Source organism: Vipera ursinii, assembly GCF_947247035.1.
Source record: "Vipera ursinii genome assembly, chromosome: 1".
Classification (NCBI taxonomy): Eukaryota; Metazoa; Chordata; class Lepidosauria; order Squamata; family Viperidae; genus Vipera; species Vipera ursinii.
Genome location: NC_139512.1, coordinates 251,066,869 through 251,082,151, shown reverse-complemented (window position 1 = coordinate 251,082,151; position 15,283 = coordinate 251,066,869). Strand labels below are relative to the sequence as shown.

The following is a 15,283-nucleotide window of genomic DNA, read 5'->3' as shown; positions in this document are numbered from 1 at the left end:
CTTTCTGTAAATGAGATGTGACTTTGTTAAAAAATGGTAAGTTATCGATTTAACTGATTATTTCATAGATAGATCCAGATTGAAAGTTTTCTAAAGAAGACTTACTGCATAATCTTCTTCACAGAATTTTTGGGTATCTGATAGTTGGTAGAACTCCAAAGTATAATTGGACTTATATCTTGGGATAGAAAAAAAACTACTTTGCTGGGGCCTAAGGAATTTATGGGAGGGTTTGTAAATACAGTATTATCTATCTTGGCCAAAAGGAGCCATGGGATTTAGAATAATGGCCAAGGGTACAGAAACATGCATGAAAATGTTTTATAGATGTGTGTGGATTGTGTAATAGGTAAAGGTAAAGGTTCCCCCACACATGCGTGCTAGTCATTTCCAACTCTAGGGGCCGGTGCTCATCTCTGTTTCAAAGCCGAAGAGCCAGCGTTTGTCCGAGGATGTCTCCGTGGTCATGTGGCTGGCATGACTAGACGCCAAAGGCGCACGGAACGCTGTTACCTTCCTACCGTAGTGGTCCCTATTTTTCTACTTGCATTTTTACGTGCTTTCGAACTGCTAGGTTGGCAGAAGTTGGGACGAGTAACAGGCGCTCACTCTGCTACGTGGCACTCGGGTTCGACCCGCCAAACTGCCGACCCTCTGATCGACAAGCTCAGCATCCTAACCCACTGAGCCACCACGTCCCTGGATTGTGTAATATCCACAGGTAAAATATGTGTTAACACATTCAAGCAATGGGATTTTCTGCAGCATCCAGTATCCTACAAAATCTGTTCTGGAGTCTCTGAAACTCTTGTGGTTGATTGGAAGGATTTCTAGACAGGAGAAGAAAAATCACTCTCCCTTCCCAGTTCCATCAACGGAAAACAGACATTGATTTCAACATATGTTTCATTGCATTGAATTAGAAGAGAGAATATGACTGCCTGATTTATCTTATTTTCCAACATTTTGGGGTTTGGGTCTTCAAGTCAGTCTTGAAACCTGCCAACATGAATAAAGTTGTTCAGTTTTCTTGGCAACATTTTCAGAAGTTGGTTGCCAAGGCCATTTTCCTAGGGCAGAGAAAGCATGACTGGCGCATGGTCCCCCAACTGGCTTCTATGCATAAGGCAGGATTAGAACTCAGGTCTCCCTTTTAGTCCAGGGCATCAACTAACTATATCAGACTCTGACTCTCTCTCTCTCTCTCTCTCTCTCTCTCTCTCTCTCTCTCTCTCTCTCTCTCTGACATCAGAGATACCTTAATACTAGAAGCTAGTTTCTATTGAAGACACCATTTAGCTAAATGAAAGCACACAGGTATGCACTCTTATACATGCTTGAACTCAAAGCACTCTCAATAAATTTTCAAAAACTGTGTCCAGAAACATGCACAGGACTGGACTTCACAGGTACAAGCTAAGTGCCCTACTAGAACTTATGAACAGACAACCAAGATAGTTTCCATGATCCTTATGTGTTGGTGTCTACTGCATACATGCTTCCTGACATCAAAAGAGAGTTCATGGGTTTTTTTCTTTAAGAAATCGTATGTTCTTCATGTGATATTTTTAACTGAGTGAAATGATACATTTAATCTTCAACTAATGCTTTACTCTAAACCAGTGGATCTCAAACTATGGTTTGCAGATCCCTGGAGTTCTCTGAGACATTTTCAGGAAGTTTGTGAAGTCAAATAAATCAACATTCTAAAATTTCTCTATTTTATTTTTTAATGCAGAAGACATGGATACATATTATGAAAAGTACCATATTAAAATTCTCAGTCTTGGTACCTCACTACAGCTTTTTCCAATGGAAGAGAATGCATATAGCTCAGGGTTCAACTATGGAATACTTGGTACTCTCTAGGGTTGGTTGTCTATTTCACTATAGCTATTTCAAATAAATAAGCAAACAAGTAAACAAATCTACAAGGCAAACCTATAATTATTGGATAACAACAAACACAGGAGATCCCAGCATAAAAGGTCAGTAGTACTAGATGTTCCTACAAACTTAGGCTCATCTACTTTTGTACAAGAAACTTTTTCATGTGACACAGTGATTAATCAAGAAAGCAATATCTTTAATTGTTGCTTTGAGATATTGGTCGCACAAATAATTTAATTTAAGCTCAATTCTCACAAGGTTCAGCTTAGCTGAATAACTTTAAAATGGCTTTTTCCCTCACAATCAACAGATTTTACTTAAACAGGCACCTCACATGATTTCTTGCACAAAGTAATAAAACCATGTGCAATTGTGGAAATAAAGAATTCCCTAAGCATTAAGCAAAGCCATTACTGAATTGGGTTTTAAAGTGGACGTATTACAGAAAAGCAACTGGGATATATGACAATATTTTTAATATATTTTATTATTTTTTAACAATAACAATCTTTAGTGTTAGTGAACAATGTGTTGTCTGATTTCATATATTTAAAAACAATCAATAATAATTAATTTCTATAATTGATCAATATGTTAGTTGATAATATATTTCCTTGATCCTCTCTTCTTCCAGTAATAGTCTCCTTTTGTCTACATTAAACAAATAATTCCTAATACTTTCAATACATACAGAGTTGGGTATAAACATTTTATAGTATTTGTACATATAACAATAACATCAACATATAACACCTTTTCTAATCCACTTATGTTTCATTGTATTTATAGAAGTCACCTTAAGTCATTATACGTCCTGTTTTCAAGATTCTTATTTAAGCTTAATTTCCCCTCAGTATTAAAACCACTCTTATCAGTCATAATTTTCTCAAAATTCATTATCTTTGAATATCCAACTTTTCATTCAAATACAGCATCTCAATATTTTTACATGTCATATATTATAAAAGTATTATACTACTTATATATCTTATCCCTCTTACTATACAAACTTTATATTATATAGTTTATATCCAAACTTTATATTTTTAACCGTATTCAAACAGGTGTTTAGTCGTATAGTATTCCATCAATATTTGTTAATAGCATGATACTTTACAAAACAATAGAAAATATTTAATAGATCTCAGAAAAGGCTGTTTTCCTTTCCCCATCCTGAAGAGGCCCCTAAATATAAAATCTGTATTCCATTAGAAAGAGCAGAAGCAGCTTACACCAAGCTTTTATTCTCATGCATTATTAGCTTTGAAAAGGCACAATTTTATGGGCTGTATACAGATAGTCCTCAACTCATGCGCTCGTGACTTCTCGTCTAGACTACTGTAATGCTCTCTACATGGGGCTGCCCTTGAAGTCCACTCGGAGACTCCAACTGGTGCAGAATGCAGCCGCGCGAGTTGTGCTGGGGGCTTCCCGATACTCCCATGCTACACCTTTGCTCCGCGAGCTGCATTGGCTGCCGGTTGCTCTCCGGGTGAGGTTCAAGGTGTTAGTGATGACTTACAAAGCCCAACATGGCATGGGTCTGGATTACCTACGGCAACACCTGCGGCCGGCATCAACTTCCCTCCGTCCAGTGCGCTCCCACAGAGAAGGCCTCCTCAGGGTGCCTCCGATCAAGGAATGTCGATTGGTGGCCCCCAGGGGGAAAGCGTTCTCTGTGGGCGCGCCAGACCTATGGAACCGCTTGCCGGCTGGGCTCCGGACGGCCCCCGACCTTCGCTCCTTCCGGCGCGATCTCAAAGCCTTTCTTTTTGAACAAGCTGGCCTGGTCTGATGGGTTGGGGTTGGGTTTTATAATCGGTTTTAACTTCAATATGTATTAATTTATTACGGGCATTGTTATTTAATTACTTTTTAATTTTTGTATCTGGTTTTTTATTATGTATTGCCCTGTTCACCGCCCTGAGTCCTTCGGGAGAAGGGCGGTATACAAATTAAATTATTAAATTATTAAACTTACAACAGTTTGCTTAGTGACCGTTAGAAGTTACAAAAGCACTGAAAAAAGCAACTTATGACCATTTTTCACATTTATGACCATTGCAGCATCCCCATGGTCACATGGTTTACATTTGGATGCTTGACAACTGACTCATATTTATGATAGTTGCAGTGTCCGGGGGTCATGTGATCAGCTTTTGCAACAACTGCAGGATTCATTTAACAAATATGGCAAGAACAGTTGTAAAAACGAGGCAAAACTCACTTAACAAATTTCTCACTTAGCAACATAAATTTGCCATTAAGGAAGCGCAGATCACATGACAGTTGTTCCTGGAAACTTTACTGACAACTCATGTAGCAACCACTTTTACTCAATACTGCTGACTTTTAGCCTGTGGAAGACAGTTCTGTCTATCTACAATAGAGCTGCATTGGCTTCCGGTTGCCCTCCGGGTGAGATTCAAGGTGCTGGTAATGACCTATAAAGCCCTAAATGGCTTGGGTCCGGGATATCTGAGGGAACACCTGCTGCCAGCATCAAGTTCCCTTCATCCAGTGCGCTCCCACAGGGCGGGTCTTCTCAGGGTGCCTCTGGTAAAAGATTGCCGGCGGGTAACGCCCAGGGGAAGGGCGTTCTCTGTGGGTGCGCCTGCCCTCTGGAACCAGCTGCCCGTAGAGTTGAGGACTGCCCCCGACCTCCGTTCATTCCGCCGGGACCTGAAGACCTGGCTCTTCGAGCTCTCTGGCCCAGGCTGAGAATTTTAACTTTAATTTTAATTTTAATTCTCTCAGGGACTATTATAATCTTTTTAATTGTTTTTAATTTTTGTATTTCTTGTTTTAATTCCCTGTAAACCGCCCTGAGTCCTTCGGGAAAGGGCGGTATACAAATCCAATTAAATAAATACATACATACATACATACATACATACATAAATAAATAAATAAATAAATAAATAAATAAATAAATAAATAAATAAATAAATAAATAGCTGGAATAATTATTTTGAAAATTAAGACTTCATTCAAGCAGCCGATTACAAATCAATAAAATATAAACCTTTGTGCAATTATATATAGTCTGACTTAATTTTTAGCATGGTAAATATTTCAGTACATAAGCCACAAGATTACTGATAAAATAATACAGTAAACCTGCAAGAGTACCTTTGAATTTAAAATCTACAAGATCACACAATTAAACACAAGTGAGACTTATTTTATATCTATGTACAATCCATGACAGCTTGATTTTGATTGCTTTGGGATTAAAACTACATAATGCTATATTAATAAATTATCTTATTTGAATATGAAATTAAATATCTTACCAAATCTGGTTTTATATGGCGGTCCATCTCACACAAAGTGGACAGCATATAGTAAAACAACTAAAATATATTATAAAACCACTTAAATAATTAAGCATAACTAAAAATAATTATTAGGTAAAGGTAAAGGTTCCCCCGCACATGCGTACTAGTCGTTTCCGACTCTAGGGGCCGGTGCTCATCTCCGTTTCAAAGCCGAAGAGCCAGCGCTTGTCCGAGGACGTCTCCGTGGTCATGTGGCCGGCATGACTAGACGCCAAAGGCGCATGGAGCGCTGTTACCTTCCCGCCGTAGTGGTCCCTATTTTTCTACTTGCATTTTTGCGTGCTTTCGAACTGCTAGGTTGGCAGAAGCTGGGACAAGTAACAGGTGCTCACTCTGCTACGCGGCACTTGGGATTCGACCTGCCAAACTGCCGACCTTCAGATCGACAAGCTCAGCGTCCTAACCCACTGAGCCACCGCGTTCCTTAAAAATAATTATTATGTGGATATAATTAAGAGGACCACAAGTCTCTTATTGTAGTAAGGCAAGTTATTTCAATGAAACCTCATTGCCCTTCCTATATATACCATTGATGATGCAATACATATCAATACACAACTTCCTTTTTACAAAGCAAATGATTTAAACAAGACTTTGGTTCTATCTTTTACATAACAAACCAGTTTCCGAAATTTTTAACATCAAAACCAATCATGCAATATGCAGCCAAAATACCACTGTTACTATTTGGAAGTGTGTTAAAAATGTGTAGAAAAAAAGTGCATAGAAAAACATTAATACAGCAAAAGAGTGTAATACAAGCAAGTCTGATTTAGAATTTTTTCCAATATTACTTTATGCTTTAATGAACAAAAGTCACACTTAATTTTTCAGGAGTGCAGGTCATGATGCTAAAGAAAGGGCCATATCATTAGCTGTTAGCAAGGCAGCAAGTAACTGTTGGAAATTTGACAGGGTTTATTTTTTTTGGGGGGGGGAAACGCCACCTCCCTAGAAACTTACAGTATAGTTTTTTTATCTGCTTCCCACCTCAGATAAGCAGGAATCTCTGGTCTATTTTCAAAAATCAAGATTGTAAGTGACTGGTAGGTCACAAAAAGAAAATGTGGGGGCTGCAAATGGCCCACCCCAACATTAGACTTAGGACGGCCAACAGTATACAACTGTTTAAGAACACCACAGCAGATTACTAGAGGGAATTTGTTTCTCTATACTAGACTCTTGTTATTTGATCATCTAATTAAGGAGTAAATGAATTGCTTTTATTGCAACATACAAGAATGAAGTTTAGAATTTCAGTCTGAGGAAAAATTGTGTTTTGATCACATTAATATTTATCAACTCAGCTCGGTTAGGAACATGGAGTAAAAAACTTAACTTCGGGGAATATAAAGAGCATGCAATGAATACTGTACTAGCAAACTGGAAAGAGATGCAACAAAAGTAAAGTATAAAAAGAGATCACCTAAACTTTATTAGAAAGTTGCCCGGTGCTTTGTTTGATTTTAGGTGGTTACTGAACTATGGAAAGCAATTGTCATGGGCTGAATTCCTGGGAAATGGAACTTTATAACTTTGCAGAGCAAACCACATCTTGCCATAGTAATTTGTTAATACATTACATAACCCAGGGGTCCCCAACCCTAAGTCTGTGGACCAACACCGGTCCACGGCATGCCAGAAACCGGGCCTCCTAAACAAGCGAAGCCCTATTCACAGGATGCAGGCAACACACAAAACCACACACCCGCTCTGGTCCACAGAAAAGCCTCTCTCCACGGAATCAGTCCCTGGTGCCCAGAAGATTGGGAACCTCTGACATAACCCATAATTTACTGATCTAAACTTAAAAACAATAGCTGGGACCAATCCTACAGGCCAGAAAGTAAAAGAAAAGAGAGACAGAATGCTGCAACTGAGTCTAAATTGTATGTTGTTATAGGTTTGTGTGAAGTGGATTTTGAATATTGAATTGGTTTATGTTAATTTATATGACCACCCATCTCAAAATGACAATTATGGGCAGCTAATATAAAATTAAAATCAAATAGAAAAACAATAGCACTATACACACACACACACAGAGAGAGAGAGAGAGAGAAAGAGAGAGAAGGAGAGAGAGAGAGGCAGGGCAGGCAGCCAGCCGGCCAGTTTTAGGAGACTGGGGCAGATATTCTCCTGATATTAAGAGGAAATAAATTAGAATTCTGATCATTAATATTGAGGTGGAACTTATGTGTGAAGTTACCTTGGAAACATTTACCTATTACAGACAGTTGAGAAAGAAGAAGCTCAGATAAATTGTTTTGTCTTCCATCTCTTGCCTCACTTCCAGTATATTATTTAAAAAGATAATTGAAGAAAAGCACCACACATGCTAAACGTAAGTTCCTCCCGCAAGTTCCTCTTCATGTGTTACTTGTCTTTTCTGTTTCTCACCAGCAATTTGGAATAAGTGAAATTATTTCAAAACTTGGTTCCAGGAATATTATATGAATTGTTACTTTTAACTGGAATTGTATTTTGTACCGCTTTTGTTCCCTATACTGTATTTTATTGTTATTGTTGCATTGGGTGTTGCTTTTCTATGTTACTTAAGTAGTGCCTTCACTGAGGCAGTTTAAACATTCACAAATTTTAAAAAAAACCTAAAATAAATAGCACTCTACTTAATTTCTTCTTAAACCGGCTGGAATGGGCAGCTTTCAGCCTTTGACCTTTTTACTTTTTAGTCCTTTAGTCCTTTGTGCTCAGTTGGCTAAAGACTAAAATTGTCTTAACATTTACAATGGGAAAAAATGATAGACAATCCAAGCCCAATCCATATACATGATTCCAGAAAAACCCGAACCCAAAATTCCTAAGATTAGCTAATAGCACTTCTGTCTTATCTGGGTTTAACTGCAGTTTGTTCACTCTACAACTGAACTTAGGAAGGAATCAAATGGTGTCAACCATTTTCTGGAGCTGGAAGACAACAACATAAGCTGACTCTCGTGAGCAAATCAATGGCACTCACTTTGGTATTTCCAGAGGTTACATACAGATGTCTCACAACTAAGAAGACAAGGCACAATTCCATGAAACACCAAAGATCAACACATCATATCTAAACAGTAGTTCCCGGCAGTACCCCCTGAATATATCCAACAAAAAGGACTAGAATCATTGTAAACAGCAAAGGATTAGCAGTAAATCACATGCAGTGCTAATGAAATCCACTATAACAGTAATGGCAAAACTTTTAGAGACCGAGTGCCCAAACTGCAACCCAAAATCCACTTATGTATTGTCGGGTGATGGGTGGGCATGGCTCATTGCCTGGGCGTGGCTGCGGTGGTAATGGCAGACTGGGTGGGACTAAAAAGTTCAATCAATCAATTCCAACTTTGCGAGATATTTTTTTTCCGCGAGAAGTTGAAATTGACTGATTGAACCTAAAGCAAAAAGGTTTTATAAAACCCAGCTGAAAGCCTAGGACTGGGGTGACGGTGCGCATGCCCACAAAGAGGGCTCTGCGTGCCACTTGTGGCATGCGCACCATAGGTTTGCCACCACAGCAATATAACATTTATGTGAATTAATACCCATTTCTTTCCATCCATTTTCAAGAAGAGATCATTTACTAAGATGACCAAACCCAGCCAAAAACATACAGAAATAAGTTCATATCTGCTAGATCAGGGGTCCCCAACCCCCATTATGTGGACTAGTACTGGGCCGTGGCATGCTAGCAACCAGTCCACACAACCAAGGAAAGCCCCATCTGCAGGATGCAGGCAGCACACAAAACCACGCCCCCTCCGGTCCGCAGAAAAACCTCTCTCTACATAACTGGTCCCTGGTGCCCAAAAGGTTGGGGACCTCTGTGCTAGATACCTTCTGTGCTTTGAGATCATCCTCTTCTTGACAGACGTGAGATCAGCCCATCAATTCCCAAATCAAGAGATGGGATTTTTTTTAAATAACAGATTTCTAACCACCTCATTTAAATAGAAAAGGGCATTTACTTTCCACAAGAAAACCTTCATTCTCTTCCCCCCTCCAAAGGGCAAGCACATTCTGGCCAGTTTATAATGGGGGAGGGGAGAAGGAGAGGCGGGCATCTTGCCAGACAATTTAGCCTGCAACCTCGAGATCCCCAAATAGAAATAAGGCAGACATGTCAAACTCGTGATGTCATGTGACATCGCGTAACGTATCGGGACGGTTTTGCCATTGCCAGCAATGGGGTGGGCGTGGCTTCTGGATGACGCATCCGGCCCGTGGGCCAGCAGTTTGACACCCCTGAAATAAGCTAAAATAATGGGTTGGATCATAATTATCATACACCACCTCAATTCTTAAATCCAAATGGAAGCTGTTTTAATTGTGGATTGACAAGGGAGCAGATATTAATGATCCAAATATCTATATAGATAGTCCTCAACTTATGATCACAATTGAGCCCAAAATTTAGGTTCCTAAGTGAGAAATTTGTTAAGTGACTTTTGTCCCACTTTACAACTTTTCTTGCCACACTGAATCACTGCAGTTGTTAAATTAGTAACAAGTTGTTAAGTGAATCTGGTTTCTCCATTGACTTTGCTTGTCAGAAGGTTGCAAAAGGTGATCACATGATCCCAGGGTCACTGCAGACACTGCAACCATCAAAAGTGTGAGTCAGTTGTCAAGCATCTGAATGTAAATCACGTGACCATGGGGATGCTGCAATGGTGATAAGTGTAAAAAACTGAAAGTGAAAAGTCACTTTTTGCCTTTGTAACTTTGAAGGATAACTAAATGAGTAAATTGAGGACTACCTAAGTGGGCAAGAATTTCTGAATATCCCCTGACTGATCAGCATTCTGGACAATTAAATCCTCCAAGCAGGAAACTTTCAGAACTGTGCAAATCTTTCAAAACAGATGTTTCAGAAGACATGGGAGATACATGAAAAATCTCTTTAAATTATTAAAATGTTTCCAAACTGCTGCTTCTAGCTATCTTCACATGCCTGTTCATGCCTAGTCATTTCATTCTATGCAAGCCTAAAAAAAAGATGCAGCTGTTTTAACAAGCCAAATATTGGGGCGCCTCATGCTCTCTTGCATATTTCAAAGCACCACTTTCAAAGGATTACACAAACTGCAACATAAAGTCACCTCTAACATTGCCAAACTAGTTCTACATACTAATGTAGCAGGATAGCTGATACAGTAACAGGTATCAGCGGAACAACTGTCCCAACAGTGATAGGAACTCAGAATTGGCAGAATGTTTGAGACAACTTCTTGTTAGTAAAATGGAATTCTTACAAACCAACGATGATTTGCCCAGATTCCCAACCTTGCTGTCCAAATCTAGCCTGCTACATCACAGAGAACTGTGGAGAAATGGGAAAGATGAATCGCTCTCTCTACCTTCAGTTTATTTATTATTTATTTATTATTTATTTATTATTATTAAACTCCATCTGGCAGAGACGATTCTACACGGAGTTAAGTCTCCATTATACGGGTATATACAGGCTGGAGTTGCCATTCAGCATTAAATGGTGATTGGTAGATATTTTACCAACAATTGACTTGGCATTCAGAAAGAGAGATCTATAACATAATGGTCAACTTTCATAGGAATGTAGACTTCCTTGGTTAGATTTTTAGGAAAGGAAGCCAACCAGAAGCCTGTCTTTATTTTCCTGCGATGGCCAGGTTGGAAGCTCTCCCTATATGCCCAAATTTGTCCTTCCACTTATACTTGCTCCTGAGCGATTTTCTGTTCTGTTCAACTCAGACACATCCCTCAACGGTGGCTCCAGTAAAATCAGCTGCACAAGCAGTTTGTCAGTAAATAGACACCTTCTTCCTGCACACATACAGGCTGCAGTGTGGCACCCTTAATCCTTGAGGTTGCCCCTTTGATGACATGCAGCCCTGAATGCAATTTGCTGGCACAAGACAACCAGAACCCCACATCAGAACAACCAGTAGTAATATGAAGATGGAAAAACAGGGGCAGAGATGCCAAAAAGCTTCCAACAAGCACCAGCCAAGGATAGCTGTTAGTCTGTTTCAGAAAAAGGGGCCTCAAATAGTGACCTAGGCAGACAAGGGGGCAAGTTTACTTGCTTATAGAGTTTCAGTCTCCCTCTAGTCAGATAATGGTCTTTTTTTACTCCTAGAGATGCCTACAAGCTGCTCATGGCTTCTTCTTTTTCCTTGTCTGCTCTTCTCTTTACCCCTCTCCACTTTAGGGCCCCTGTTTCCTCTATCACGTGTAACCCATTTGTGCAGTAATGGAAGTGAAATCAGCCTGTTTTGCTGAACAAAATAATTTTACTCAGTACCATCCTTTCATTTCAGATGCAGGAAATTTCTGCAGGAAATTACCAGGAAGAATTCATTATGCTGATTTTATTTAAATTTTCTTCCCTATAATTATTTTTCTTGCTTACTGAATTCTATTAAGCATGTGTCAAACTCATTAATTTTGTGTCTTACAGAATTATAGCTTTCATTACTCTTCATACCTAGCTTAGTAGACAGAACATTAAATTTTAATCTGACATAAGGAGGTTCAAATACACTTCTTTTCCCAAAGAATTATTAGAAATTGTATCATATCACCTATGCACTTAGCAATATTTAAGAAACTAGGATTGATATGCAGCAGTCTCTTATTTGCATGTTATTTATATATATAATATATATATATATATATATATATATATATATATATATATATATATATATATATATATATATATATATAGGGAACAGAAAATAAGACATCCTACTATTAAATAGTACATTGTGTTAAGTGTTCCCTTTATTTTTTTGAGCAGTATATATATGTATATGTATATATATATGTATAAACACACACACAAATTCAAATTACCTTCTGTGAAAAATTCTGATCAGAATGTTTAAAGCCGTGCTATCTTTTGTCTAAAAAGTCAAGAGTTGTTTCAACTAAGGAAGTAGCAAAAATACATATGTAGAGAAAACTATCTAACTTGCTATAGTTTTACAGTCCAAATGTGTAAAATTGGATTGATCATGGCTTCTACACGTTTATCTTAGATTTAAAAAATAGTTCTTGGCCAGAGACTTGTAGATGAAAGGGAAATGTAGAAATCAAGCTTTTTTTAAAAAAAAATCCAAGTCTACATAATTACATAGCTTCCATTTAATTATTAGAACCTATCAATAACCACAATAACCAATGCAAGTGTGCAAGGAACAGACTGAGAAGATTTGTTCCCCAGACTTTAGCACTGCAATCCACCCCTCCCCCCAATATTTTGATTTTACTTTTTAAAAAATCTGTGAAAATATAAAAACAGAAGCCAAAGGCTTGCACAGTACTTTCAACATGACAATGTTTGAATAATTAAATTACAAGTATCTTTTACATAAGTGTTATTTTAACAGATTTTTGGGAGTTTGATTTTCAGGTATAATATGAATCCACATATACATTCAGCATCTAGATATATACAAATATATATGGAGAACTTAAAAAGGGAAAGGAAAAAAAATGGGAAGGGCTAGGTGCCATTAGAAGTCAGCACTGAAAAATCTATGAGGATTGTAGATTAAATCAATCAATTTTATGTAAATGAAAAATCAAGTATTTATTTCAGTTATTCTCCATATTTATAGTTAAATTAATATTAATTTTGTTTCAAGATGCCATATTACTATTCATTAAAGTGATATTAATTTTGTTACAAGATGGGAAAAGCAAATATTTTGAGCAGAAGTTACAGCAATTATGTCACCAATTATTCTAGAATATTTCCACTTAATTCAGTGAAAATATTGCTTCAGAACATATTTTTAAACCTGAAGGTATTATTTTTATTACCTTGTTCTATTGCATATTAATTCTATCCCCATCAACCAAATAATAATAAATAAAAAACCCACAACAGATCATCTTAAAATGTTGCTCAAACCAGAAAAAAAAATGAAAGCAAATTTGACACACACAGAAAAATAAATGACTCAGTTTGCTAGAAGATCCCCCAAAGTAATAACAGATGTATTCACATGAAACATTATTGAAGTTTTGCAGATATACCCAATCAAAACCCAGGTCTTCCTACACTCAATGAAGGATTTAAAATAAAAAAGATTTTAACAATGTGCACAGGAATTTCAGGAATTTGTATCTGTTTCATTTCCCTCCTGAGCCAACTATGAGATAGTACAAATAAAAATTTAATTCCTGATTTTTAGTTCTTATATAAACAAAGGACAGAAAAGAAAGTGAAAGGCCCCCATGTGTAGCAGTCAAATATAGTTAACTGAATTAACTCTTTTATGCTGTTGTTTTACAGTCATAATAGACTTTTACATGCTAAAGGAATCATGCCTTTATTTGTTCATAAATATTTATGACAACACCACCTTTTATATCTGCACTTCTAAACTTGGAAGCCTTAAAGACTGAGTAGCTTTGTTGCTCTACAAGTCTAGAAAATATACTTTCCTCTCACAGATTACCACATGCTGAACATAAATTAGTCTCTGATATGTTATTTTCTACAATATGAGATGCATTTGTTCCAAATAGCAGACCAAGACAAGTACTATTTATACCTTCATTGTATTACCACAAAAAGTAACACTATTTAATGTTTTCTTTCTAGTAGGTTCTACTTTTTGTATAGATTCTTTAAGTTCAAATCGACACACACAGAACTGCAGGGTTTACACCTGATTTTTTCTCTCTCCTATTTTAATAAAGAGTGATCTTATCAATTGACTAATAGATTACGAAATTCTTCTAGAATTACACCGGAAGCAAAAAAACAAACAAACAAACAAACAAGGCTTCATACTACAACGTTGTGTTGAGAAGGTACCTCATTACCTTTTATTAACTATATAAGGTACCTTCTCAATACACCGATTTCAATGGGACTGTTGCTATCTGAAATTAGTTCCTAACAGAACAGGCACAATTGACATTTATGCAAACAACGTACTTTAGATCATATGAAACAGAAACAATCTGAAACAGAACTAGGATTTGTTAATTTTTAGCGAAAACGGAGCGAGGCGAGAGTTTAAGTAACAAAAAGTTGCTTACTTGGTGTACAAAGACATCAACCGGAGACTCCAACGGGCTTCCCTCGCGGTTGAGCATGGAAATAAATCCGAATCCCATTCGCACATTAAACCACTTGCAATGGCCCGTTCCGTGCAAAACCTGGCATTTCTCCTCCTCTTCCTCTTCTCGTTCGGGCAATTTCCCGGGTTCATCTCCACTTTTACGCGCCCCCGCTGATTTGGAGAGGGATGGCGGAAAAAACCAAGAAACTACACGTAAATATACACGCGCGACTCTCTCTCTCTCTCTCTCTCTTACACACAGGCAGAGAATTAAATTCTAGTAACATCTCCTTGGCGGCTGCACAAGAGCGATTGCTACAGAAAAGGACGGAAAGCACACACACACACACACACACACACACACACACACGTTCGACGTTACGAAACCGAGCTGTTTTCCTTCCCTTCCGACCCCTCCCCCCCTCCCCCCGCTACACACAAAACATTTTAAAGCCCGTCAACATTTCAAGCGCACCCACGCCCGGATCTCCTAGTAGCAGCAGGAAATAAAACCTGCATTTCGAAAGGAAAAGAAAGCCTCGCCGAAGGAAAGGCGGCATCTGCCGCGACTCGGGCTACGTGTTTTTTTCAGACGCTACAAACAGTAGCGGCGGCGGCGGCGGGAGCAGCCCAGCCCACCCCACGTTGTTCTGTACATACGTGCGATCCTGCCCTTTAACTCCATCTTTCAGCCACATAAACCACCCCAGAAAACGATACTTTACTTGGATACTGCTGGTTGAGCACCGATCCCATCCCTCCCCAGAGGAATTCGCAGGCGAATGAGTCTGGGCTGGCGAGGGAAGGGAGGGAGGGAGCGAGGAGAGGCGGGGAGGGGGCGCCCGAGCCGAGGGAGGCGGCGGCGATTGCGCAACCGCTTGGAACAGCCCATCCAGCGGCCGCGAGCGCCGGGTGTTATTTGCCAACTGGGCTCGCTTCTCTCGCGCTGTTCCTCCGGCAAACCCCCCTCCCCTTTCTTGAACG

At 38.7% G+C, this 15,283-nt stretch overlaps 1 protein-coding gene across 2 annotated transcripts in view; it reads right to left on the bottom strand.

Moving 5' to 3' along the window:
- LIN28B (lin-28 homolog B) overlaps positions 1 to 15,283 on the bottom strand; it is a gene marked incomplete at both ends in the record, with an annotated part of 71,403 nt that overhangs the window by 45,397 nt on the left and 10,723 nt on the right. Inside the window, 2 exons of one of the 2 annotated variants that reach the window (XM_083356141.1) lie at positions 14,277 to 14,470; positions 15,025 to 15,055. In XM_083356141.1, the coding sequence (XP_083212267.1) occupies positions 14,277 to 14,470; positions 15,025 to 15,055 (225 nt within the window). Of the gene's footprint in view, positions 1 to 14,276; positions 14,471 to 15,024; positions 15,056 to 15,283 lie in introns of those variants that run through there. The other variant, XM_083356140.1, reaches the window with a different exon arrangement.